The sequence below is a fragment of the Thamnophis sirtalis genome, unplaced genomic scaffold, assembly GCF_051295495.1.
Source record: "Thamnophis sirtalis isolate CommonGarterSnake01/CBP01778 unplaced genomic scaffold, rThaSir2_p1.2 scaffold_9, whole genome shotgun sequence".
NCBI lineage: Eukaryota > Metazoa > Chordata > Lepidosauria > Squamata > Natricidae > Thamnophis > Thamnophis sirtalis.
The window spans coordinates 17,888,542-17,914,522 of record NW_028261389.1 but is presented as its reverse complement, the minus strand read 5'-3'; the positions used below and the strand labels follow the sequence as shown (position 1 = coordinate 17,914,522).

The window sequence follows — 25,981 nt, the reverse complement described above, 5'->3', positions numbered from 1 at the left end:
TTGCTATTGCTAGCCTGGGTAGTGTTGTTACATGTAAATATAAATATTTACATTATTAAGGCCGGATACTTGGTCAGGACAACTGTGTGTCTTATTTTAGTATAACATAAAAATTCCTTGAAATTGAACTTCACTCGTGATGATTTCGTGTTTTCTTGACACAAAATAAATTTTCTTGCCATATTGCCTGATCAAAACCTGTCACATAATTGGCACTTGGGTGTTTGAGTGCAATTTTTTTTCATATCTAGTGGTTTCAGGTGTCAGGAAACTCATTCAAATGCCTTGTTGATTATTCAGAAAAAGTGTTGTCAAATATTACACAAATCCAATGAAACAACTTTTTAAAACGTTGTGTTGCAACAATTTTTTTTCCAATCACCAAGAACAACACCTCTGAAGGATTAAAACGATCTTTGATTATTTTGACAGGTCCTAACTGGTGATGCAGGGGAAGATGCTGAATGCCATGCAGCCAAGCTCTTAGAGATTATTATACTGCAATGCAAAGGAAGAGGTATTGATCAGGTAATTATTGACTGGATTTTTTTTCTTTGCCTGGATTGTAAGCATTAGCTGGAATTTTGGAGACCTGTATGTCCGAGAAACCGATGTGGTGGCTCAGTGGCTAAGATGCTGAGTTTATCAATCAGAAGGTTGGCAGTTCAGCGGTTCGAATCCCTATGGCCGTGTAACGGAGTGAGCTCCTGTTATTTGTCCCAACTTCTGCCAACCTAGAAGTTCAAAGGCATGTAAAAATGCAAGTAGAAAAATAGGAACCACCTTTGGTGGGAAGGTAACAGCGCTCAGTGCACTGTTACCTTCGGCATTTAGTCATGTCGGCCACATGACAACGAGACGTCTTTGGCTTTGAAACAGAGATGAGCACCGTCCCCAAGAGTTGGGAACATATATGTATGAGGGGAACCTTTATGTCTGAGAAAAAGAATTTAGATGGAATGAAGCTTGCGCTATGTAGACAGACACTTTTTAAAAAAAGTTCCCCCCCCCCCCATAATCACTCTTACATCATTAAACTTACAGTGTGTGTCATCTGGCTGCAATCTTTGTGTCATCATATTTAACAGTTATATCATTTTTAATCTATTTTTATCTTACCTTTACATTTCAGTTGCCTTTTAATTCAACTCCTCTATAATTCTGTGTTCTTTTCCAAATTATTCAACTTTCTGTTTCTTTTTGTTTATATTGATTTTCTATCCAGTGATTAAAACACCCCCATATCTTATAATACTCTGATTCTTCCTTCTCTTTAATTGCCAACGTTAATCTGTTCATTTCTGCACAGTCTAATTTTTTTTAATTACCTCTCCCTCTGAGGGAATTTTTTTCATTTTCCAATGTTGTGCAAATACAATTCTAGCTGCAGTTATTCCATGAATAATTAAACATACATTTTCTTTACTATATTTCTCTGGAAAAACACGCAACAAAAACAGTTCCAGTTTTAAATCAATATACTGCTGTATCATCCTTTCCAACCACATAAGAATTTTTGCCCAATATTTTTTTGCCTCTGCACATGTCAACCACATAAGATAATATGATCCTGGCTTCTGGTGGCACTTCCAGCACTTGTTGATTTAGCTTTAAACATTTTTGCCAATCTTCCCAGTGACGTTTTTTTCCCTTTTGGGATGAATGGGATTGTCTCATATACAGAATCCAGCTTGGTTTGAAAAGAGTTCTTTTTTCTTCCCTTCTCCCTTGTTTCAGCCATCAGGGAAGTGGGGTTGGTTTGAATTTTTTCTGGTGTGCCTTTCCTCAGTCATAGTTCAATAACAATAGAAAATTTAAACTTAACTGCAGTACAAGGATCTGCAGACCGAGGGAAAGATTGCTGAAGAGTTCCATAGATGCATGAAAGGGTGTCTTAAGCTGAGTGAAAATAATGTTCCATTTGCTCTTAAAGCATCTTAGAATAGAATAACAAGAGTTGGAAGGGATTTTGGAGGTCTTCTAGTCCAACCCCCTGCTTAGGCAGGAAACCCTACACCATTTCAGACAAATGGTTATCCAACATCTTAAAAACGTCCAGTGTTGGTGCATTCATAACTTCTGGAGGCAAGTTGTTCCATTGATTAATTATTCTAACTGTCAGGAAATGTCTCCTTAGTTCTACATTGCTTCTCTCCTTGATTAGTTTCCACCCATTGCTTCTTGTCCTACCCTCAGGTGCTTTGGAGAATAGCTTGACTCCCTCTTTTTTGTGGTAGCCTCTGAGATATCAGAACACTGCTATCATGTCTCTAAGGCTGCAGGACTTCCCAAATGGAAGGCCTTCACTTCTTGACAATATTTATTAACAAGAGGGCAAAACACGATGGAACTGTTTCATGACACACTGGAAAAGTTAAGCTGGTTTGGATCACTTGAAAACTCTCGAAACATGGCTTAGCTTTGGCTCTACCGAGGGTGGGAATTTGATAGGCTTTTTTTTTTTTCTTTTAACATCCTCGTACCAAAGATGTTAGTGGCTTCTCCTTAAGAGTCTCTATATAGGCAATAAGAGGAGTGTCACTTATTCTCTTAAACCAGAGGTCCCCAAACTTGGCAACTTTAAGACTTGTGGACTTCAATGCCATATAGAGGAATATATTAAACAGTGACTTACTGCTCTAGCTAATCAGCAAGATTGAGAAGATGTTGAAAGTGTGAAGGAGACTCTGGCGGGACAAACAAGGGAAAGAAGTAGTCACGTAGTTAGGGGAAGAACTGAGGAGGTCACAAGTTGGAGGCTTCCTACCCACACTACTTGCTCTTCATTTGATGAGGAGGTGTTTATTTTCTGCGTTCACCCATCAGATGGCGCTCAAGCTTTGAAAATGAAACCCAAATGCTGCTACGAGAGGTTCACGAGTAAGATCGAGAGAGTTCAGAATGGAACCTAGAGCTTGCCGTTGTTTTGGGATATAGTGGCTATATCCCGCTATACGTGAATCCTAAGGGACGCGGTGGCTCAGTGGCTAAGACGCTGAGCTTGTCAATCAGAAAGGTCGGCAGTTCGAATCCCTAGCACCGCGTAACGGAGTGAGCTCCCATTACTTGTCCCAGCTTCTGCCAACCTAACAGTTCTAAAGCATGTAAAAAATGGGCAAGTAGAAAAATAGGAACCACCTTTGGTGGGAAGGTAACAGCGTTCTGTGAGCCTTCGGCATTTAGTCATGCCAGCCACTTGACCACGGAGGTATCTTTGGACAGTGCTGGCTCTTGGGAAACAGAGATGAACACTGCCCCCTAGAGTCGGGAACAACTAGCGCACGTGCGAGGGGAACCTTTACCTTTTAACCTGAATCCACATTATATATAACCAGGATTATATTGTCCAGTACATCTGGACAAAGCACATGAGATTGCCAAGTGAGGAATGTTAGGTTTGGCCTATATTACATGAATATTAATTGAATTTTTTTTTTAAAAAAAAAGATGCTAATCAAGGTTGAATAACCAGAAGAGTTTGATTTGTTTCTACTTGGTGCCCTTCTTTTTCCCTTTTAAAAGAATTTCCTAACCATGGGGTGGAGCAGAAAGGAGAGTGCTACTTCACTTCCTGACCTCTGACAATCTTACACAAGAGTTCCTCTTGCTTCTGGTATTTCCTGTAATAAATCCCAACAGTGATTATCAACAGTGCCTTTAAAAAAAGGGGGGGGGAGAGAGGGAGGGAAGGGAAAGAAAGAGAATTCTGTAGCCAGTATCCCATCCAGTATTACAAAACATATATACCCTCTTTCCCTGAAAATAAGACCTCTTCGGATAATAAGCCCAATCTGGCTTTTGAGCGCATGCACTAAAATAATCCCTCGTTTGAAAATAAGCCCTCCCCTAAAATATTGCAACACAGCAGCAGCCATGAGCTGACCACGCTCGCCGCCTCCTGCACCTCAAAAATAATAAGACCTCCCCAAAAATATGACCAAGTGCTTATTTTGGAGGGGGGGGGGTTCAAAAGAAAATAAGATCCTGCCTTATTTTCAGGGAAACTCGGCATCCCTCAAGGTCATTTAAGAAAGTGTGTACTTTGAAAACAGAATTGTAACTGATTTCAACCAGAGGTCTGAATCCTGTTTTGAATAGGCTCAGTATCTGAAATATTTCAACTTATTTCTCCCCGTATCTCTCTTCTCCCCTTAGTGCATCCCTCTGTTTGTAGAAGCTGTGCTTGAGCGCTTAACGCGAGGGGTTAAAACCAGCGAGCTCCGCACCATGTGCCTCCAGGTTGCCATTGCTGCCCTCTACTACAACCCTGAGCTCCTTTTGCACACTTTGGAGAACATCCGGTTTCCTCATAACCCAGAGCCTATCACTGCGCAGTTTATAAACCAGTGGATGAACGATACAGACTGTTTTCTTGGGTAGGTGTGTGATGCGCTCTTTTTCGACACCTTCGAGAGTTTGGGAGACTTTACTTTGAGAGGAAATGCTAGGATTGTCTTGCTTTCCTGCCTGCCCCTAAGGTGTGCGATTGTAGCATGAAATACTACATAGTAACCTTTGGAACAGCATGACAAAATAGAATTGATGTGCTCCTCTTCGGAGTAAGATTCTGTGCACGAAGCTACAGCTTGAGGTCTTCATTTTGCTTGAATTTAGCCATGATGATGTCAAATTCAGAAGGAAAGCACATACATTAACATAATCTAGCCAAATCAAATCAAGATATTTAAAACCGTAATGCATTTAAAATGGGAGACTTTTACAGTTGGTTTAATACACGTATTTTATGGGGAATTGGATGAGTTTCGTGAGTTGGGCAACTTGTCATTGGCACTTATTACTGATTGTACATGACACTAAATATATGTTTTGTCTTTAAAAAGTAAATTACTTTGTACAGGTAGTCCTCAACTTCACAATCACAATTGAGCTTAAAATTTCTGTTGCTCTGCAAGGCATTTGTTAAGTGACTTTTTGCCCCATTTTACGACCTATTCCTCTCCCCCACAGTTGTTAAAGGAATCGCTGCAGTTTTTAAGTTGGTAACACAGTTAAGTGAATCTGCCTTTCCCACCGACTTTTCTTGTCAGAAGTTTGCAAAAGGCGATGGCATAAATATGAATCAGTTGCCAAGCATCTGAATTTTGATCATGTGACCGTGGGGATGCTGCAACGGTCGTAAGTGTGAAAAATGATCATAACCCACTTTTTTCAGTGCCAAGGTAACTTCAAACGGTCATTAAATGAACTGTTGTAAGTCGAGGACTGCCTGTATTTTATTTTCTAAGTCCTGTTTCCCTGGAAAATAAGACCTCCCTGGATAATAAGCCCTCCCCGAAAATATTGCAACACAGTAGCAGAAGCCGTGTGGTGACTGCGCTCACCGCCTCCTGCACCTCAAAAATAATAAGATCTCCCTGGTAATTTGAACACATAATGCTCAATGACAGCGAAATATTCAGTTACGTTTAATGCAAAACCTGTGATGTTATTCTTAATCTTAAGAATTGATGCACAAAAACTTGTAACCAAACGACATGCTTGATGAAATGGAGGAAAGTTGGTTTTTTTTCTTGCTTTTGTTTTGTATGTGTTTTTTTTTTTTTTAAGAAAAAGGAATAAAAATATATTATTATTATTATTATTATTATTATTATTATTATTATTATTATTATTATTATTATTAATACCTCCCCTAAAATAAGGCCAAGTGCTTATTTTGGGGGCCAAAAGAAAATAAGACCCTGTCTTATTGAAACACGAGATATAGATATGGATATATGGATGGATGGATGGATGGATGGACGGATAGACAGACAGACAGACAGACAGACAGACAGACAGACAGACAGACAGACAGACAGATAGATAGATAGATGTATATGTATATATACATATCACAAACACATACACACACACAGATTTGGAGGGGGGGCAGGCTCAGTGTCTGCTTCTCACAATGTTAAGAAACATCCTAGTTGAGGTCTCTTTGGAAAAGAATATTGTGGTATTGTCATTAAAAGAGCTGTGACTAGGGCCTCATTGCTCTCAATTATATAGCTAAAACCTAGAGTTTTAGCTATATAATTTTCCAAGTGGATTTTAAATGACAGGGACATCCATTCAGGATTCTACCTAAAAGCCTCTGTAACTACCTTCTCAAGTGAGTATCCATCAGATGTTTCTGACCCCATGTTTCACAATCCTCGCCTAACTTACGGAAAGCTATTCTTTTGGGAAGATTAATTCTCACCAGTGAATTCTGTACGTTCAGGCTTCATGACAGGAAGATGTGCATCATCGGACTGAGCATCCTCATGGGGCTGCCCTCTCGACCCCCTGCAGTGGATGCTGTGGCTGCCCAGATTGTCCCCTCGGTTCTCCTCCTATTCCTGGGACTAAAGCAAATGTGCGCCACCCAGCAACATACAGAACACGAAGAGCACGGGAAAGCTGAAAAGAACGATGCCGAAGATAATGGTACGAGAAAATATCAGTTTCCTGGCTTTTGTGATAAGCATTTATTAACAACATGCTACTTATAATACAATTCACTTCTGCTTAGCAATAGCACTTAGACTTATACTCTCTAAGCAATTTACAATATTGGCATATTAATTGGGGGTCTTCCTTTTACCCACCCCAGAAAGATGGAAGGCTGAGTCAACGTTGAGTCCGTCAGGATTGAGGGATTCGAACCCTGGGCAGTAAGCAGAGTTAGCCTGCAATACTGCATTCTAACCACTGTATCACGATGGCCCAAGATTGACTTGAGGCTTAAAGGGAAGATATTTGCATTTTCCAAATAGTTTTGAATATTCCCAAGCAGTTTCCCCTACAGGAAAATTTTAGATCAAACTAGCCAAGACGTTATTCTCTTAACTGCAACTTTTTGGGTGTGTATAGAACTTTATTCTTTCAACACCAGTCCATTACACTCCCTTAGCTGTGAGACAAAATAGTCGTCTTATTTTAAAGGACAAGTGTGTTATTATCCCCATAATGGCACACCTGATACACTCCTCAATCTAGCTTTCTCTGGAAAAGGTTATTTAAAAAGTGGTCATCCATTCAGAGCTGTATTAATCAGAAGTGACTTTCCCCATAAACTAGCCTTCCTCAGTTTTTTTAAAAAAAAAAACAATTTGTTTTCATGATCAATCTATATCAAGATATAAAACAGCTTGCCTCCAGAAGTTGTGAATGCCCCAACACTGGAAGTCTTTAAGAAGATGTTGGATAGCCATTTGTCTGGAACGGTATAGGGTTTCCTGCTTAGGCAGGGGGTTGGACTAGAAGACCTCCAAGGTCCCTTCCAACTCTGCTATTGTATTCTATTGTAAGATGGTAATTTAAACAATGTTTGTCCATAGGGTACTCCCTGGAGGAGTCATTAATTTTGAAATGGTGCTTTTGGTTAAAAATATACATCTTTGTCTCCCTTGTCTTCTTTTTCTTGTTTTTAAAAAAACATATTTGCAGAAGAGATTCCAAGTGATGAAGAGGAAGTGAATGAAACAAATCAAGACATGCAGGAGAACCATGCTGGTGGTGGTGGCGATACAGGGGATGACGATGATGATGATGACGATGATGAAGACTGGGATGATGAAGCATTAGAAGAAACTGCTTTAGAAGGCTTCAGCACGCCTATTGATCTAGAAGATGGTGTGGATGAATATCAGTTCTTCACACAAGCATTGTTAGGTATAGATGCTTATTACAGTGATTCTGATTTTTCTAAGATTGCTATTATGTTTAGATTTTTTTAAAAAAAAAACCCAGCTGATTTGGAAAAAAAAAACTAATTTCAATTAGTTGTATAACATTAGTTTTATAACTGCTACATCAGGAGTGGAAAACCTGTAGCATTGCCAGGATTATTGAAATAATAATTCAACAATAATTATTGAAATACAACAGCAGTGCTAGTTCTATCTGATGACAGTTGGAGGCCAGCAACATCTAGAGCAGTGGTGGTGAAACTTTTTCACCTCGGGTGCCAAAAGCACACACACACACACAGGCATGCCCACCCCCATAATCTAATGCCCCCCACGCTGTGTCCCCTGTGCATGCGCGCATGACCCCTCCCCCCCGCTGCCCCGCACATGCACGCATGTCTCCCTGGAGGCCCTCCGGAGGCCAGAAACAGCGCATTTTCTGATTTCTGGTGGGTCCAATAGGTCTGTTTTTTGCCCTCCCCCAGGCTCCAGAGGCTTTCTAGGAGGCTGGGGAGGGCTAAAAATGGCCTAAAAGCAAGGGCGAAAAACAGCTGGCCAGCACACGCATGCACGCTGGAGCTGACACGGCAATGCCTCGCATGCCCTCAGAAATGGCTCCATGTGCCACCTGTACCATAGTTCACCATCACAGATCTAGAGGATTCCAGTGTTTTCCATGGGGGGGGGGGCACAAGATTAACCAGTATTCAATAAAAAATTCAGCTCATTAAATATCAATCATCAGCCAGATGTACAAAAGTCTGTTATATTCAGGGTAATCATAATCACAAACTCTTGCTATGAATCTAGGAGGCTGGCTCTGGGTAAGTCCTTCTCAGCTAATTGCTACTTTTATTTGTCCTTCATAATTTGTTTATTTTTGTTTTGTTTTGTTTTGTTTTATTTCATTTATTACATTTATACAATTCCCATCTCACTATCCAAAGCTATAATTAAGCACTCGGAGAACTTAAGAATGACAGCAAGATATAATACTATTTATAAAAGAGTTCATGTTTCTAGAAATAAAGCTGTTGGAAGAACTGAATGGTTAATGGAGATCAGTCACTAAGAATATTAAAACCGTCCATCTCACACACAGCAGAAACCTCGGCTCAGTGTATACTCCCTTTAAAAGTAGGTCTCTCTGCTTGAGAAAATGGTGATTTAACGATATAGACTGGGAATTTGGCAAGTTGCACGTCCCATGAAAGAAATGTATTCTGTGTTTTCAGCTGTACAAAGCCGAGATGCTGGCTGGTACCATTTGTTGACTAGACCACTCAGCGCTGATCAGAAGACCCAGTTGCAGGAAATCTGTGCATTAGCTGAACTCCGGAGAAACTCTGCAGGTCTGTTGCCAGGACGTTTGCAGAAAGCTTCACAAGCTAAAGTCTATCAACAGGAACTCTCCGTTATTGCCGCCCTGTAAAATAATCTAAACTGTCCCAAGTTAGTTTTGTTTGTGTGTTTGTCTGTTATGAGAAGTTTTTTTTTAAAAATGTATTGTTTTTTCATGTGGATATTGTTTCATGTGGAAGCTTTGGGAGGTGTGGGGCGGCCCGTCACATACTTTTTACTCCTTTTAAGAGAACGAGAGCAGATGCTTTGGGAAGCAAAATAATGAATCCACAGTGAGTCAGAATCAGAATAGAGCTGGAAGGGACCTTGGAGGTCTTCTTGTCCAGCCCTCTGCTCAAGCAGGAGATCTTATACCAGGGATGGCTCACCTTTTTGTCCTTGCGTGCTCACAACAGGCTTACAGCGCTGAGGTGGCGCAGTGGTTAGGGTGCAGTACTGCAGGGCACTTCAGCTGACTGTTATCTGCAGTTCAGCGGTTCTAATCTCACCGGCTCAAGATTGACTCAGCCTTCCATCCTTCCGAGGTGGGTGAAATGAGGACCCAGACTGTGGAGGCGATATGCTGACTCTGTAAATCGCTTAGAGAGGGCTGAAAGCCCTATGAAGCAGTATATAAGTCTAACTGCTAACTGCTATTATATAGTGTTTTGTAGAGACCCGAAAATCAGCTGGCTGGCAGCACATGCTTGGTGGAGCTTAGCTGGGGCTCACGTGGCAGCAGAGAGGCCTCTGTGTGCCACCTGTGGCATGCATGCCATAGGCTCGCCATCACGGTCCTATACCATTCCAGATAAGACACCATCCAGTCTCTTCTTTAAAAACCTCCACTAATGAAGCACCCACAACTACTGAAGGCAAACTGTTCCACTGATTAATTGTCCTCACTGTTAGGAAGCTTCACATTGTGGAGGTGGGTGCCAGGGAGAGTTTAGTTTAAGATGCTTACCAGCCTAGTTGGGCGTTAATTTCCTTTGGACACAACTGTCTAATAGCCAAGGAGTAAACTGTTTCCGATGAGACAGAGCATTCATGATCTATGTGGTGTGTATGTGTGTGTGTAGGTATAGACTTATGTGGTATGTACATATGCTTCCTATATATCGGGCAGGGATGGGTTCTGGCAGGCACTACTGTTGGTTTGCTCATGTGCACGCAAAATTGCTGTGTGCATGCGCAGAACCGAAAAACAAGATGGCAGAGCCTATAGCGGCACCCGGAGAACCGGTTCAGCGCTGTGGCAGGCCTGGGTTGCTGCTGGTTCCAGCGACCCAGACCGTCAAACCGCTACCGGTTCAGCCGAACCGGTCCGAACCGGTAGAAACACACCACTGATCAGGAGTGTCAAACTGGATTTCATTGAGGGTTGCATCAAGGTTGTGTTTGATCTCAGGGAGCCAAGGTGGGCATGACTAGCTTGGCATCACTTGTGTGGGGAGCGCCTGTGGTGGCCTGAGTCCTCTGCCAGTGAAAATGGGCTCCTGAGCTCTGTTTTTGGTTGCAACTACGTCCTGCAACCCTTTGCCAATAAAAATGGAGCTCAAGAGGACCTGGTTCTTTGCTGTTTTCAGTGCAGCCCCACAGGCCAGATTAAAGCACTCCGCGGACCAGATCTGCCCCCCCCCCCCAGACCTTGAGTACCTGTTGCAATGGGATCCGGAACCCTCCAGTGCTAAATCTCTCACCTCTACTCTACCTACCTCTATCACCATTTCCAAAAGAAGCGACAAAGAAGCTGTAGGAAGGATGCAGGGGATCTAAATATGCAGCATGTCCTTTAAGAAAAGGGAGTCAAACTATTATCTAAGGCACCTGAGGGTAGAACAAGAAGAGCCAAGGTGGCGCAGTGGTTAAATGCAGCACTGCAGGCTACTGCTAGATCAGCAGGTCAGCGGTTCAAATCTCACCGGCTCAGGGTTGACTCAGCCTTCCATCCTTCCGAGGTGGGTAAAATGAGGACCCAGATTGTTGGGGGCAATATGCTGACTCTCTGTAAACCGCTTAGAGAGGCCTGAAAGGCCTATGAAGCGGTATATAAGTCTACTGCTATTGCTATAAGAAGCAATGGGTGGAAACTAATCAAGGAGAGAAGCAACTTAGAACTGAGGAGAAATTTCCTGACAGTTAGAACAATTAATCAGTGGAGCAGCTTGCCTCCAGAAGTTGTGAATGCCCCAACACTGGAAGTCTTTAAGAAGATGTTGGATAGCCATTTGTCTGAAGTGTTGTAGGGTTTCCTGCCTAGGCAGGGGGTTGGACTAGAAGACCTCCAAGGTCCTTTCCAATTCTGTTATTCTATTCTAACATTGATCTAGAAGTGTCTATAACAGGGAATTCAAATTACTGTTTTGACTTTTCCTCATTTAGAGGGTCTTCTGAAATTGCATATCATTAACATATCTGTTTTTAGAGGGGAGCGGTGGCTCAGTGGCTAAGATGCTGAACTTGTTGATAAGAAAGATCGGCAGCTCAGCAGTTCGAATCCCTAGTGCCGCGTAACAGAGTGAGCTCCCGTTACTTGACTCAGCTTCTGCCAACCTAGCAGTTCGAAAGCATGTAAAAATGCAAGTAGAAAAATAGGGGCCACCTTTGGTGGGAAGGTAGCAGTGTTCCGTGCGCCATCGGCATTTAGTCATGCCGGCCACATGACCACGGAGACGTCTTCGGACAGGGCTGGCTCTTTGGCTTTGAAACAGATGAGCACTGCCCCCTAGAGTCAGGGGGCGGGCAAGGATAGCTGATGCGCAAAATATACATTGCAACGCTTATTGCAAAGCCTCTCAGCTATCAAACGACAACCCGGCCTTCACGTGGTGCCCCCCGTTCCCACCAATCGGGCTCTGTCGACCCTTGGGACTGGCGCCCCCTTGGGTATATCCAGCCGAAACAGCTTCCATGGATCGCCGTATCCATTCCAATCAGAAACGGCCAAAAGGAGGTGTTCGTCTAACCACTCTGCGTCACTTCAAACGGAAAGCCGAAGATATAGTCATGCGCCCATTCAATCTTAGCCGAAAATCATATAATAGCGACTGGCTGCACCACCTGACAACCCTAGCTCAGGACCGAAAACAGTGGCGTCAAATTTCCATGGAAGTCGCCTATACCCACGATGGGTGAAGAGGCGTCAAGTACAAGTACCTAGAGTCAGGAACGAGTAGCACATATGTGCGAGGGGAACCTTTACCTTTATAACATATCTGTTTAAAAAGAAATTGGCGGTATCATTGGTAACGCATATCCTTGCAGCCTGTCTCTTAATATTCATTTGTTTCTTTTCAATTTAGAATCAAAGAGGATAGAACAACAAACGGGCTTCCCATTTGATAACAAAGGACTGGTCTCTGGATATAACTTTGGCACTGCTCCAGGAAGCAACTGAAGGGGAAAAGAGCTTAAAGAACTGTGCAAAAACATTTCATTATTAAAAAAAAAAAAGGTGACTTATGAATAGGGAAGGTAATCAAGAGGTCTGCAAGTTTTCCCCTTTGGAAAAGGCGGCATTTGACCCTCTTCCCCCTCTCATTAAGATATTCTTTCTAACCAGCTGCTGTAATGTATAAATTCTTGTGGGTATTTTTATAAGTTGTTGGACTGAAAAGAAAGCCTCTGTCCCCTCTTCCTTCTCCTTGGGAAAGGGGCGGCTATTTGAAACCGAATGGAAATTGCACTTCTCAGGTTTTTGACGTGTGACATTGAAGGGGTCCTATGGATAACAGTGCCTTCTGTTGTATATACGGATAGCCCAACAAAAGAGTTTTGGAACGCAATTTTTTTTTTCCCATTTAAAAGAAAAGAGAAAAGGCACAGAAAAAGGTCATAATTCATATCTTGCTTTCCATATACTCTTGCGTTAACTTCCTCGGAAGAAATCATGGCTGCATTGTGCCCCGTCACGCATTTTACAGTTAACTGTAGAAACCGTTGTTAACATCCCTGCGTGTGTGTTGGCTTCTACATCATGCCTCATTGAGTTATCGAAAAATGTCTTCGCATTCACTGCTGTTACCAGATGGTGAATTGTTTTTAAAATTCTTCTTTAGAGTGGTCAGGCTTTATGCTTGTGTGTGTGTGTGTGGGGGGGGGGTTGTTTTGTCTTCCAAACTTTGCAAAACATCCTCCTTGCTTACCACGGACTCCCATCTGCATGTTGTAAGCCTTTTAAAGTGATCACTCTGCTTACCTTGGACCTTATCTGGCCTATGAAGACACCTGTCCTATCTAGCCAAGAACAGTGGCCTTATTCTCCCCAGTTGGTGGAGACAGCAGCCAGAAGGGGTTGTCTCTGTCCAGTGACCAATCAGACTGAGTCTGCAGCTGTGACATCTGGTGACTCCTCCCAGCTTTAGACTTAGTCCGATCAGGACTGGACGCATAAATTAATTCTCCTCCAAATTAGCTAGCTAATTAGGTTTTTTTTCCCCAAAAAATTTCACTCTCTATTTTTTTTAATTGGCTTATCTAAGGTTTTGCTACTGCTCTTCTTTATCTGCAATCTACAGACTGCATTTCCTTGGCTCTTACTTCATCGCAGATGCCACAGAGTAACTCCGGAGCACCCTGCGACTTCTAACCATCAGGAAAGCCTGCGGGCAGCAACCCCAAATCCCACTTTTGTAAAGCAAGATCAGTAACCGTGAGCAGGATATGTTTTGTTTCTCTTTTGCCACTGTTGACTCTCCGGGGGGGGGGGGGGACTCCAAGGGTTCTCCAAAACCCTTTTGAAAAGCACTGCTTTAACAGGATTTAATCTCCAGCTCTGGATCTTTTTGAATGTGGATCCCCAGCTTTTCCCCAGTGCCGTTGTGGATTTTGTGTTGTATCAGTAATGAGCTTGTGGACTATGTAAATAGTTAATCAGCTTTGTACTGTACTGTTGCTGCTTTGGACTGTTTCAATGACACGATTATCGTTCTTTTAGCCATATTATGGTGAGATTTTAAACTTTTCAGTAATTGCATATATAGGTCTTTGCCTTTTGCCCAGCACTTGAGTTTGGTTTCATTTCCCTCCATTCCAGTTGCAACCACAGGGGAGCAAAGGAGAGGGAGGAGTCAAACGATGCATACAGTGTTATTTATGCAAGCCCCTCTTTTCCATAGGGGTCATGACATTGCATACATGCTTCCCAAAAGGCACAGCTTGGGTCATAACACAATAGTGCCTGCCTATTGTGGAGGAAGGAAGTGTCTTCCTTCCTTCCTTCCTTCCTTCCTTCCTTCCTTCCTTCCTTCCTTCCTTCCTTCCTTCCTTCCTTCCTTCCTTCCTTCCTTCCTTCCTTCCTTCCTTCCTTCCTTCCTTCCTTCCTGACTTATGTTTGCCAGGTTTCTATAGGAGAGCCTAATGCGATCACATTCAGTGGCTTACCTTGCACAAATGTTGTTAAGGGCAATGGACTGCATCTTTGTATTCCAGCTGTCTTATCTCAAAACAAAAGACACTTGATTGTCACCTTTGAGCTTCTGTCCTCCATTAACCCATTACAAGCACATCTATTTTCCATCACACACTGCAAACTTTCTACATTTCTCCAAAACAAGTTTTTTAGGAGCCTAAACTTTCTCAGACAAACAGTACATTGGCAGTTATGGAAGTGCACTGTCCCCCTTTTAACATGACAGAAGAAGGGGAAGGGGTTAGAAGCCTATATCAATTGATCAAGAGGAAGCTTGATGAAAACATCTCCTTTCCTGAGCTCTTTTTACTTATATATCCCATAGGGATACATTAGCTATCCCAGGCTTCCACATCAAGACAAACCTGGCACCCTCCACATTTATAAAGCTACAGACCCTTGGCCGGGGATAATGAGACTTGTAGTGCCCAGCATCTAGAAAATGCCCATTTCAGGGACGACTATACAAAGGAAACATATCGAACTTCGAATCTTTAAGGAGAAACATAAAGTATGCTAGTTTGGGAAACGAGCAACCTAATTTTGAGGTAAGAGTTTGCTCATTAGTCCACCATTTACCAAATTTGGACTAAAAGCTTTTCCTGCTAACCTGGCATTTCGTAGATGGAGAATCAAACCTCCTTCTCAAAATGCTAGCTTAAAACTACTTCACACAAGGCAAATGCAAATCTGTATTTAACACAGGGAATTTATATCCCCGAAATACCATTATTGCAAGCACCCAATAGTCACATTTAGATGTGGGGATGCTTTTTGGGGATACACTTAAAAACATGTGCGATACAATTCTTAACTACTTTGGATGAAGAGGAATTAGAATGTAAATATTTGGTTTCTACTCCCCCTAATACAGTAGGATAAAAGTTCCCCTTCATTTACATTTATTTTGGTTCTTTACTAATACTGTGTTTTATGTCCCAAAGAAATTTCCTGTTAAGTGTTTTAGCTGGTTGAAATCAGCTAAAATCTGGGTCCCTCATCTGTCTTGAATTTATTGCTGCACAGTTGATAGACCAGTGGCATTTGCTAGAAAATATTTAAGAAAGCAAGAGGAAAAAAGAAACGAAAAGAGAATTTGTTGCTCTGACTCTTGGGATTTTTTGTGAAAAATATGTTTGCAAAAGAAAGTATATTTTTTATTTGTTTGTATCTATACGTGAAGGGAAACCATTTTTAAAATATTAAGTAGCATTTAAGACTACTGCTTCATAGGGATAACAGCTTGGCTTTTTAAAAATTCTTTTAGTTTTTGCGTCTTAAGATTCTAATTGTCTTCCAGGATTTTGCCCAAATTTTATCCTAATGCATCCAACAATCACAAAAAAATATCACTGGGGGATTCAGGGAGGATCGGTTTTGTGGCATCCAAATCGCTACATAACTTTGCAAATTTCTTGCCCCTTGGACTTCATCAGACGGAGGAGGACAAAGGCATGAAATGCTTTTACCTCCACGCTTCCTTTTATGTCCTGGAGTTGTTGGTTTTTCGGGGTGTTTTTGGTGTGGGTGTGCAGAGATGATTTAGGATTCTGCCATTTAAACATGCAATTTGGGGATGATGTATAAGAAGGTCCAATTGCATGGATTTGTCAGCTATTGCATGCAGATACCTACACTTCATTGATGCCTAGGGAACATCAGGAGCCCATCAGCTGATGACACGTTTCCACCTCTATTTCCCTCCTTCCCTCCAATGAATATGTCTTTCATTGTTTTGCCTATGTTACGTTGGGTTATGACAAATGTAACTTGAGAGAGCTCTTCCTTAATTAAAAAGCTCAATGTGTAAAGCAGTTGTTGGGAATCCAGAGATTGAGTGATTGATTCACACGTGTCTGTTTATTGTTGGTGCTTCATGCATGTATGAATCAGCTATCATAGATGCAGCGTTACAGATATAAATCATATCGCTCCCCACTCTGTGCTTGATTTCTTTTGGTCAACCACTTGGGTCATTTTCCAACATGAAGGTAAGTATCTGTCATTCTAACCAGAGGTGGGTTTCACTTATTTCTACCACCAGTTCGCCATGCGCCTTTCACACATGTGTCCGGCCTCAAAAACGTGGCTAAATAGGACCGCATAGAGCTGGGGCGGGTGGGCCGGCCCACCCGCGATTTCTGCTACCAGTTCGCCTGAACTAGTCCGATCCGGCTGAATACCACCTCTGACTCTAACTTTTTGGATAGGTTATCATAATTGATACAGTATCTGCTTTTTCAATTCGAACCCACGAATCCTCGAAAACATCTTTCCATAGCTGAAACTGTTATAACCCAGCAACAACCTGTGTTGCATTCTAATTGGTTGGTCAAGGCACAGCATCTGATTGACTGGCCTCGTGACAGTTGGGCTTGACAGTTGCTTCTGGCTAGTATAAATACCCTGACAGTTGCAGGGAATCTTTGAATCGCTTGTCATCTGGTACTAATAAAGATCTGTCTTGCAAATGGCTCCTGCGTGTCAATTCCCTCACACCAACAACCCACACACAACACACGAGTTTACAATACTGGCGATGAAGGTGGGATTGATATGTGATTCCCGCAGGAGCCAAACAACATCAGCCAACTAGTAAGGAGCCACAGGACAGCCAGAAGCCTGTCGCTGCCTGCGTTCTCCGGCCGTGCTGCCTGCGCCCACTGCGAGCCTTGCCGCCGTGCCTCAACTCCTGCCGAAGCCGCTCGTTGCAAGCCTTCGGCGCCTACAGGCCTCCAGGGCCTGCTTTCCTGTCCTGCCTGCCTCCAGGGCACGAATTCCTCCCTGCGATGCCTCTGCAAGCATCTCAAAGCCCCTGTCTCCACTTCGCTGCCTCCAGGGCACGAATTTCTCCCCGCGATGCCTGCCTGACCAGGACAGAGAGAGAGGAAGAAGGAGGAGGACTGAAGCGTGTCCCTGCCATCCGTCTCCTGCCTTGGTTCCTCGGCCTCCTGGCCTCAGCTCCGCGCCTCAACGAAGGGAAAGGAGAAGCCTGCCTTCTCGGACTCCCGACGCCTCCTCGGCCTTCCGTCGTTCCTCTGTCTTAGCTGCCTCCAAGGGCCTGAAATCCTCCTGTCCTGCCTGTCTCCTAAGATACAAACCTGCTTCCCACACTGATCGAGGCCTTCAACGAGCCTGGACTGGGGAATTCATTGGGCATGCGCAGGATTGTGAGGGAAAAATAGAAAAAAAATGTAATTTTCAAAGTTGCTTGTTATTGCAAATGTAATTTTCAAAACTAATTGAAGCTACTAGCCCAGAATGTTCCTGGACAGAGTTGCTAAATTTCTACTTCTGTTTGAGTTGCTAAATTTCTACTTATGTTACAAAGTTAAGCATTACATTAAAGTGGTTACAAGTGGTTACAGTTATCAGGTTGACTGGGGGGAAGGAGAGAACACAATTGCAAATGGTAAAACTGGAAGAAAAAAAATGTGAATGAATTGTACAACACAGAAGGGCAAATGTACAATGTACAATTGATTGGTTATTATACAAATAACTGGGGGGAAGGAGTGTTATAACCCAGCAACAACCTGTGTTGCATTCTAATTGGTTGGTCAAGGCACAGCATCTGATTGGCTGGCCTCGTGACAGTTGGGCTTGACAGTTGCTTCTGGCTAGTATGAATACCCTGACAGTTGCAGGGAATCTTTGAATCGCTTGTCATCTGGTACTAATAAAGATCTGTCTTGCAAATGGCTCCTGCGTGTCAATTCCCTCACACCAACAACCCACACACATACACGAGTTTACAATAGAAACCATATTTATTGCCACAAAATAAACAAAACATTACACCAAGTCCTACAAGAAAAACATAGAGCAGGCAGTTGAATACAGTTTATAGTGTTTTATTAAAACCTGCTTAAAATATTCCATTGTGTAGGAATCCACTTATTAGTAAGGTAGCTGAAATTGTTTTCAAGGACCGTAACTAACTCTATTATAGGACTGGTTAGGGTTTGTATTTATTTATGTATTAGATTTATATCTCACCTTTAATTCAGGTGATCAGAGTGCATACATAGCACTTCCTCCTTGTATTTTTCCACACCACAGGAATCCTGTGAAATAGGTTGGACTTAGACAGAATGTCTGGTCCAAAGTGGGGAATCTGGATCTCCCCATTCCCAGTTTAAAGCCTCAACCAGCACAGTAAACTTTACTAAGTAAATAGGGAATCTCACTAGGCGCATAATAATCTTTCCCATTTTTAAATATTTCTAGAAGTTTGATATTGATTAAACAAATACATGAAGATACCAGATAAGATCCTGTGCTGATGGGTTTTAAATGAATAAAAGAGAAGGATATTTCTCCCCATCCTCAGATCAGTGGAAATTCTTGAGTGACAGTCATCCCTGGATGCAATCCCTCTAATGAATGGCAGCTCGGTCTCAGCTATCGTAGAAGGAGATTCTGAAAACTTGGAGGCCATTCAGATTCAGGTTCTCCCTTCAAAAAAGGTCAAACCAGTTGTGCCAAACTAAAGGTGGGATTGGGACCTTTCTCAAAGCTGGACATTCTAGCTATTGTATGATGAACGGTTGAGGGAGCTAGATATGTCTAAGCTTATCAGAGAAAGATTGGGGGCATGACACCTGTCTTCCATTACTTGAGGGGCTGTCACAGAGAAGGGGACAGAGATGTACCAGAGGGCAGGACAAGAAGTAATGGGTGGAAGTTTACTAAAGAGAGATCCAACCTAGAAGTAAGGAAACATTTCCTGACAGAGCAATAAATGGAACAGTTTGCCTTCCAGATTTGAGGGTGCTCCATCACTGGAAGTTTTCAAAAATAGACAGGATGACCATTTGACTGCGATGGTATAAAGCTTCCTGCCTTGAGCAGGGGGTTGGACTAGAAGATCTCCAAGGTCTATGCTTCTATGTTCTGTCAGAGTTTGTTGCAAAAATCAAATCCAGAAAGCACACACACAGAACTGATTCAGCGGGATTGATTTACTTCTTTATATACATAATAACACATGAATAAACATACAATACCAACAGCAGATCCTTCCAACGTGGTAGAGAGGAGAGATTGGTTTCCAGTTTCAATTCAGAGAGTAGACTAGATTAGTTCTCTTGGACAAACTATAGGTACACTATAGGTAAGCCACACCCAGGCTCTGAGCCGTCTGGTGTGGGTCTCAGTCACCAAATAGACTATATTTCTAAAAGTATTTGTTCACAACTCCTGATTATATGGATGGGTGAGTGAATACTTTTGCTGGATGAGACAGAGTAAAGAGGATGTCTACAACAACTTAATATTTGCAACTCCTTTCATCACAAACTTTAGTTAGTTTGGGGACTTAACCCCTTTTTTGCTGGATGAGACAATAAAGAGGATGTCTACAACAACTTAATATTTGCAACTCCTTTCATCACAAACTTTAGTTAGTTTGGGGACTTAACCCCTTTTTTGCTGGATGAGACAATAAAGAGGATGTCTACAACAACTTAATATTTGCAACTCCTTTCATCACAAACTTTAGTTAGTTTGGGGACTTAACCCCTTTAGTCCCCAAACTTTGTAAGTGCTTATCACCTATAAGTGTAATGCCTGAATCAAACAAAGCTTTCTTTAGCAGCAGCATCAAGAGTATTCTGAACCCCAATTAGCTTTGACTGCACACTGTGGTTCTTCCAGTCAAAATACAGAATGATGACGGGGAATCATTTTACTGATTGCTTCCATCTGTAGAAACAATTCCAGAATAAAGCTATGCAATTTTCTTCAAATGCTTTCAGAGGAGCATTAGTTGAATGCAGTATAATTCACAAAGTTAAGCCATCCCTCTTGTCTTAATTTCAGGAGTTTGAAACGTTGAGATGATGTCAAAAGCAAGGAATACCTTTTTCAGCAAAACAATTGGACAGTCCGTTGACCTGCAGCTATTCTGATTCCTAAGAGTGTGGCATGCGATCACGCAAACATGCTATCAAAATAATCTTGTCAGTTTTCTGATGAGCTTTCTTCTCTAACTGCTTTGTTTTGCTTGTCCAAGCGCACACAAGATTGACAATCAATAGTGAGTTTCTTTGCAAAACACTTATGTAAAGCTCTATCAAACATGTTTTCCCGATACACACAATCATTTTTGTTTTGCACCAAGAAAACTCTGGCACCTTGCCCTCCCTTAGGAGTAATCAAAAACCATTTGCCCTCCTCAGGAGTAATCTAATGCTTTTTCTTTTGAAGTGCTCATCTACTCACTGTGCCTATACTTTGTATGCAACGAAATTTCATTTTAATGGATGTTGATTAGTGTACATTCAAAGTGACAATGAAGGAATGTGGTGGCTCAGTGGCTAAGATGCTGAGTTTATCAATCAGAAGGTCGGCAGTTCAGCGGTTCAAATTCCTAGTGCCGCATAGCGGAGGAAGCTCCTGTTAATTGTCCCAGCTTCTGCCAACCTAGCAGTTTGAAAATGTAAAAATGCAAGTAGAAAAAGAGGGACCACCTTTGGTGGGAAGGTAGCAGCGTTCCATTTGCCTTCGGTGTTTAGTCATGCCGGCCACATGATGATGGAGACGTCTTCGGACAGCGCTGGCTCTTTGGCTTTGAAACGGAGATGAGCACCACCCCTTAGAGTCGGGAACGACTAGCACATATGTGCAAGGGGAACCTTTACCTTTACCTTAAAGTGACAATAAAGTTAGACTAAGTCAGACCAGTTCTGGAGAACCGGTAGAGGAAATTTTGAGAAGTTCAGAGAACCGGTAAATACCATCTCTGACTGTCCCCGCCCCCATCTATTCTCTGCCTCACGAGTCGTAGCTGATCTGGAAGAAATGGGAATTTTGCAGTAACCTTCCCCCGGAGTGGCCAGGGAATGGAGATTTTACAGTATCCTTCCCCTGCCACGCCTAACAAGCAATGCCTACCTGGCCACACCCACAGCACCGGTACTAATTGAATCTCACCACTGGTCTAAGTCTCTAAGTCCCAGTGTTTCTCAACCTCAGCTATTTTAGGGACTTGAACTCTCAAAATTCCCCGCGTCTTAAAATTGTTGAAGTTGACAAACACTGCCCTGACCTAATGGAATTAAAACAACCCACCTGACCCAACCAGATTAAGCTTGCTGATAGCGGCCAGCAGCACTTACATATACACTATTTCATTTTCCTTCCTTTTTTTAGGTACTTAGGCACAGCAAGGCAACTTTCTTAGAGACAACTGATGGTTAGATGGTTAGACATAGTCCTCAACTTACAACCATAACTGAGACCAGAATGCCTGTCGTAATTCATTACAGTTGTAAGTCAAGTTGGACTCAATTGGGTGACATGGCGGTCCTTAAGCCAATCCCATCTTTTCCAATCGGCAAAAATGGTCGCAGATCACAATCACAGGATCGCTGGACTCTGCAACTGGTTGCAAATGTAAGCGGATTGTCAAGTGACCGAACTGTGATCACATGACCATGGAGCGGTACAACAGTTGTAAGCACGAATGCAGGTTGTATGTCACTTTTCCCCGAGGCCATCATAACTTTGAATCATCCTCAAATAAATGGTTGTGCCAAAGACCACCTGCACAGGAAATCTCAGACATTTTTGTTTTGACTTAGGCTCCCCAAAGTCTCGAGGCAGACTCCTTGTCCCAACAAAACCCCTTTTTATTAAGCTAATGTGAATTCCTCTCATTCACATCCAGTAAAGTCCCGGCAAACAGTCTTTCAAAGGTGAATTTACAACCACAGACCTTATCAGGCTTGGAGAGCTGCCAGGCCGATATCTTCCAAACAACGCTGTACAAGAAAATACTTGGTAAGGTGTCTCTGAGAGTCACGAACAAATCTTCACACTAAGTAAATGAACAAGTTGTCTCCTGCAAACTCCTGAAAAAAATCATAATAAATTTCATATTCATAAAAGTGAGTGGGGGTGGGGGGAATCCCTACATGAGTAGAAACTTTGGTACAAAATCCTTTTTTTCCTGGCCCAAGAGGCTTTCTTGTATTAAGGCTACACCTTGGGTTCACATTTCAAAACTTTCTTTTTATCAAGATGGATTTGGCACATCCTTCAATGAAATAAGAAATGCATGTGTTTTTTTGTTGAAAGAATCAAAGAGGCAGCAACACATGATAAAATTAGAGAAATTGGCTTTTAAGATTCCCAGTGCTGGAAGTAATTTAGCATAAAGACGTATTATCAAGTTATGGTGGACATGAGTTACTACTGAAGCAGACTGAAAAACTACTTTATTCCCTTTGTGGCAGAAACCAAGATCAAGCTTTGTGTTCTTGTGCATGTGGGATTAAGGGTAAGAGAAGAGGATTTTTTCTGATATGGCCCCAGAAATCTGATAAGCCCACCTCAAATCAGTACACTTTTCCTTCTGATTCAGTCTCTATCCTGGCTTTTCAGCAAGAAGAGAAATCTTAGAGAAGGCCTGAAGGTCTTCAGAGCCAGTCAGATACAATTATTTCACTTTATACCTCAGCAGTCCACCCAAAGTCTTCTCAAATTGCTAATAGTTTGAAATATAAATCAAAACCCCAGAAATCCCCACCCCACCCTCTATAATTAAATCCAGCCCAAAAAGCTTGAGTAAAAAAGAAAGTTCTTGGCTTCTTTCTTGAAAGCAGGAAAACTGGACTAACCTCGATGTGAAGGAAATGCATTCCATACCTTGACGGAGTCCCAGGAATGTTCACTCGATAATATTCCGATGACAAGTTTATTTCTGACATTGCTGCCTTTGTTTAAAAGAACGAATTCCTTCAGAAGGGTTTTCCGCAACCATTTCAACAGGTTGAGTTGGAAGAAGTGCAGGAGCAGCTTGACTAACTCCTCCAGACCCTTACTACCCACCGTGCCTTCCACAAAGCTGTTAAGTCCTGGCTGTTCCAGCAGGCCGGGGGGGCCTCGATATATCCAGCCCCCCGGAGATTGTGATTGTTGTATATTTTAATGTTGTTTGTGTATTATTCCCCCCTCCCTTGTTTTATTGTAAGCCGCCCGGAGTCCTTCGGGAGTGGGCGGCATACAAATCAATAAAACTATAAACTATAAACTATAACTATAAACTATATGGTATGTTTCAGCTCTCTTCAGAACAGGGTCATCTTGGCGGCCATTCCAGCTGCTCAATGACAGAACAATTATAGAGTTTATAATTGAGTTGAAGTGCCTGAATATACTTTGGGCTTTTTAAAAAAATATCCTAAGAATAACTTCCTTTGGTCTTTCTCAACTGTGCTTCCTAGTAAGTGTTGCATCAGGCTAGCTAACTGTACAAGAACAGTAGAAGCCTTTATTTATTTATTTAGTTATTTACTTACTTACCATGTTTTCCCCCAAAATAAGAGAGGGTCTTATTTTCTTTTGAACCCCCCCCCACAAAAAATAAGCGCTTTGCCTTATTTTCTTATTATTTTTGAGTTGCAGGAGGTGGCGAGTGTGGTCACCTCATGGCTACTGCTGTGTTGCAATATTTTCAGGGGAGGGCTTATTTTCAGGGGAGTGCTTATTTTAGTGCATGCACTCAAAAGCCCAATTGGGCTTATTATTCTGGGAGGTCTTATTCTCAGGGAAACAAGGTACTTATTTATTTATTTATTCAAATATTTATTCATTAGAATTTGTCAAACAAAAATGAGAACAGAAGAACAAAATAATAAAATGACAATGACAGGGACGTCCCCTCTACTGACCACTTAAGTACGAAGTGAGGTCCACGGAAGTCAATTTGCGACTGAAACTGTGAAAATGTGTAGCTGAGACAACTGAGTCAGGTAGGGCATTCCAGACTTTGACAAACTCTATGGCAGAAATCATATTTTTTACAGGCAAGTTTAGAACGATTTGCATTGAGCTTAAAGTGGTTCTTCACGCACCTATTATTGCAATTAAAACAGAAAAAGTCATTTACAGGTAAAGCATTAGTACGTATATTTTTTTATGCAATACTTAGGTCTGACCACAAGCAACACAATTCTAAGTTATCCAAACAGAGAATTTTGAGCCTAGTAGCATAGGTCAGGGGTAAGCAAACTGCAGCTCTGGAGCCGCATGTGGCTCTTTCCTCCCACTGCTGCGGCTCCGTCACCAGTTAGTGCCACAATTTTGACAGGAGCTTCTGATGGGGGGGGGGGGGGAGAGAAGCACAGTGCGCCAGGAGAAGACTCTATGGCAAGGGGAGGGTTTTCCAGTTGTGTCCACAATTGATAGGGCTTTCGGTTATGACAGGTAGAGGAAAAAGTACACCACGCTAGAAGGAGACTCTATGGTGGGGAAACTGAACTTCCGGTCAGCTCCAGAATTGAACAGGGGGCTTCCGGTTAGGACCTTTGTGTTTTCTGTGGGAAACGGGTCCAAATGGCTCTTTTGAGTGTTTAAGTTTGCTGACCCCTGGCATAGGGAATTCTATTGTGTACAGAAGAGTGCAAGACTTTTCTCGTGAAATACTTCTCGATTGTACTGATGTCAGATGAGATTTTTATTGGGCAAATGGCCTATCCTATTTACAGAGTTTTACAGCAGATCCAGATGCGTGACAGATGCGTGATAGTTCCATTGCTATTGTCACAATTATTTCTATTTTGTTCAGCCTACTGTAGATGATTGGATTCACACCTTGTACTAAACAACAATATGGATTGTTTCATTAATTACTTAGAGAAATGACTGCAACTATCCACTGGAGCTTGAAAATCGCATTTAGTGCATGTATCTAAACTGGATGTTCAGTGATTAGGTAATAAGATGCATGAGCCAAGTCATCATAAATAACTCTTACATGACATAATTGTCTTCTATCAGGATATTGAAAATCAAAGTTAGTGACAACATTCAGAAGGGAATTAGGGTTAACTTAAATAATGCAAAATTGATGTGTTTGTATTGAGCATCATGCTGTCCACCTATCTTACATTATTAGGGAATGGGCAATTATCCAACCATGGGGCGAGAGGAAAGTCTTAGTGTTTCATAATAATTGACTTTGGCCTTTTGAGCAGGACACTATAATCCTCTCAGACTTCATTATTAGGCATTGACTCTCCAGCAACTCAGTCCTACATTCACAAATTTAACAAGGCTAAATATGATTTGCAAACTGTATATGACTGTGTGTATCTATTTCCCTCTCCCTCTCCTCTCTCCTCCCCCTCCATGCCCTGTCCCCTACTCTCGCGATGGATGATAGATAGATAGATAGATAGATAGATAGATAGATAGATAGATAGATAGATAAGACAGACAGACAGATAGAGAGGGGAGAGAAGCAAACACATCTCTCTACACAAGATCAAGCCCTATAGATACATAGATACAGTAATACAGTACATGCGTACACACAAGTCAGCCCTAGAATTTAATTTTTAAATCTTATCCTCCTCCTTTTTCAAGTAAATAGAATTCTGATTACTCTTTTTCCTGGCCTTGAGATTCAGACATATCAGACATATCTGCTCAATGTTTACATAATGGTTTTGCCCAGTGATGGGTTTCAATTTTTTTTAGAACCTATTCTGTAGGTGTGGCCTATTTTATGGGTATGGCTTGGTGGTCATGTGACCGG

The 25,981-nt window shown here is 42.1% G+C and overlaps 1 protein-coding gene across 3 annotated transcripts in view; it reads left to right on the top strand.

Annotated features, from left to right (window-relative positions):
- The window catches only part of IPO8 (importin 8), a 54,433-nt gene extending 36,298 nt beyond the window's left edge, over nucleotides 1-18,135 (top strand). For 2 of the 3 annotated variants that reach the window (XM_087722952.1, XM_087722950.1), the window contains exons 20-25: nucleotides 433-528; nucleotides 4,156-4,376; nucleotides 6,233-6,438; nucleotides 7,441-7,665; nucleotides 8,918-9,034; nucleotides 12,329-18,135. In XM_087722952.1, coding sequence (XP_087579078.1) covers nucleotides 433-528; nucleotides 4,156-4,376; nucleotides 6,233-6,438; nucleotides 7,441-7,665; nucleotides 8,918-9,034; nucleotides 12,329-12,423 — 960 coding nt within the window. In that variant the 3' untranslated portion in view covers nucleotides 12,424-18,135. Of the gene's footprint in view, nucleotides 1-432; nucleotides 529-4,155; nucleotides 4,377-6,232; nucleotides 6,439-7,440; nucleotides 7,666-8,917; nucleotides 9,135-12,328 lie in introns of all 3 variants that reach the window. The other variant, XM_087722951.1, reaches the window with a different exon arrangement.
- Nucleotides 18,136-25,981: the final 7,846 nt, after the last annotated feature.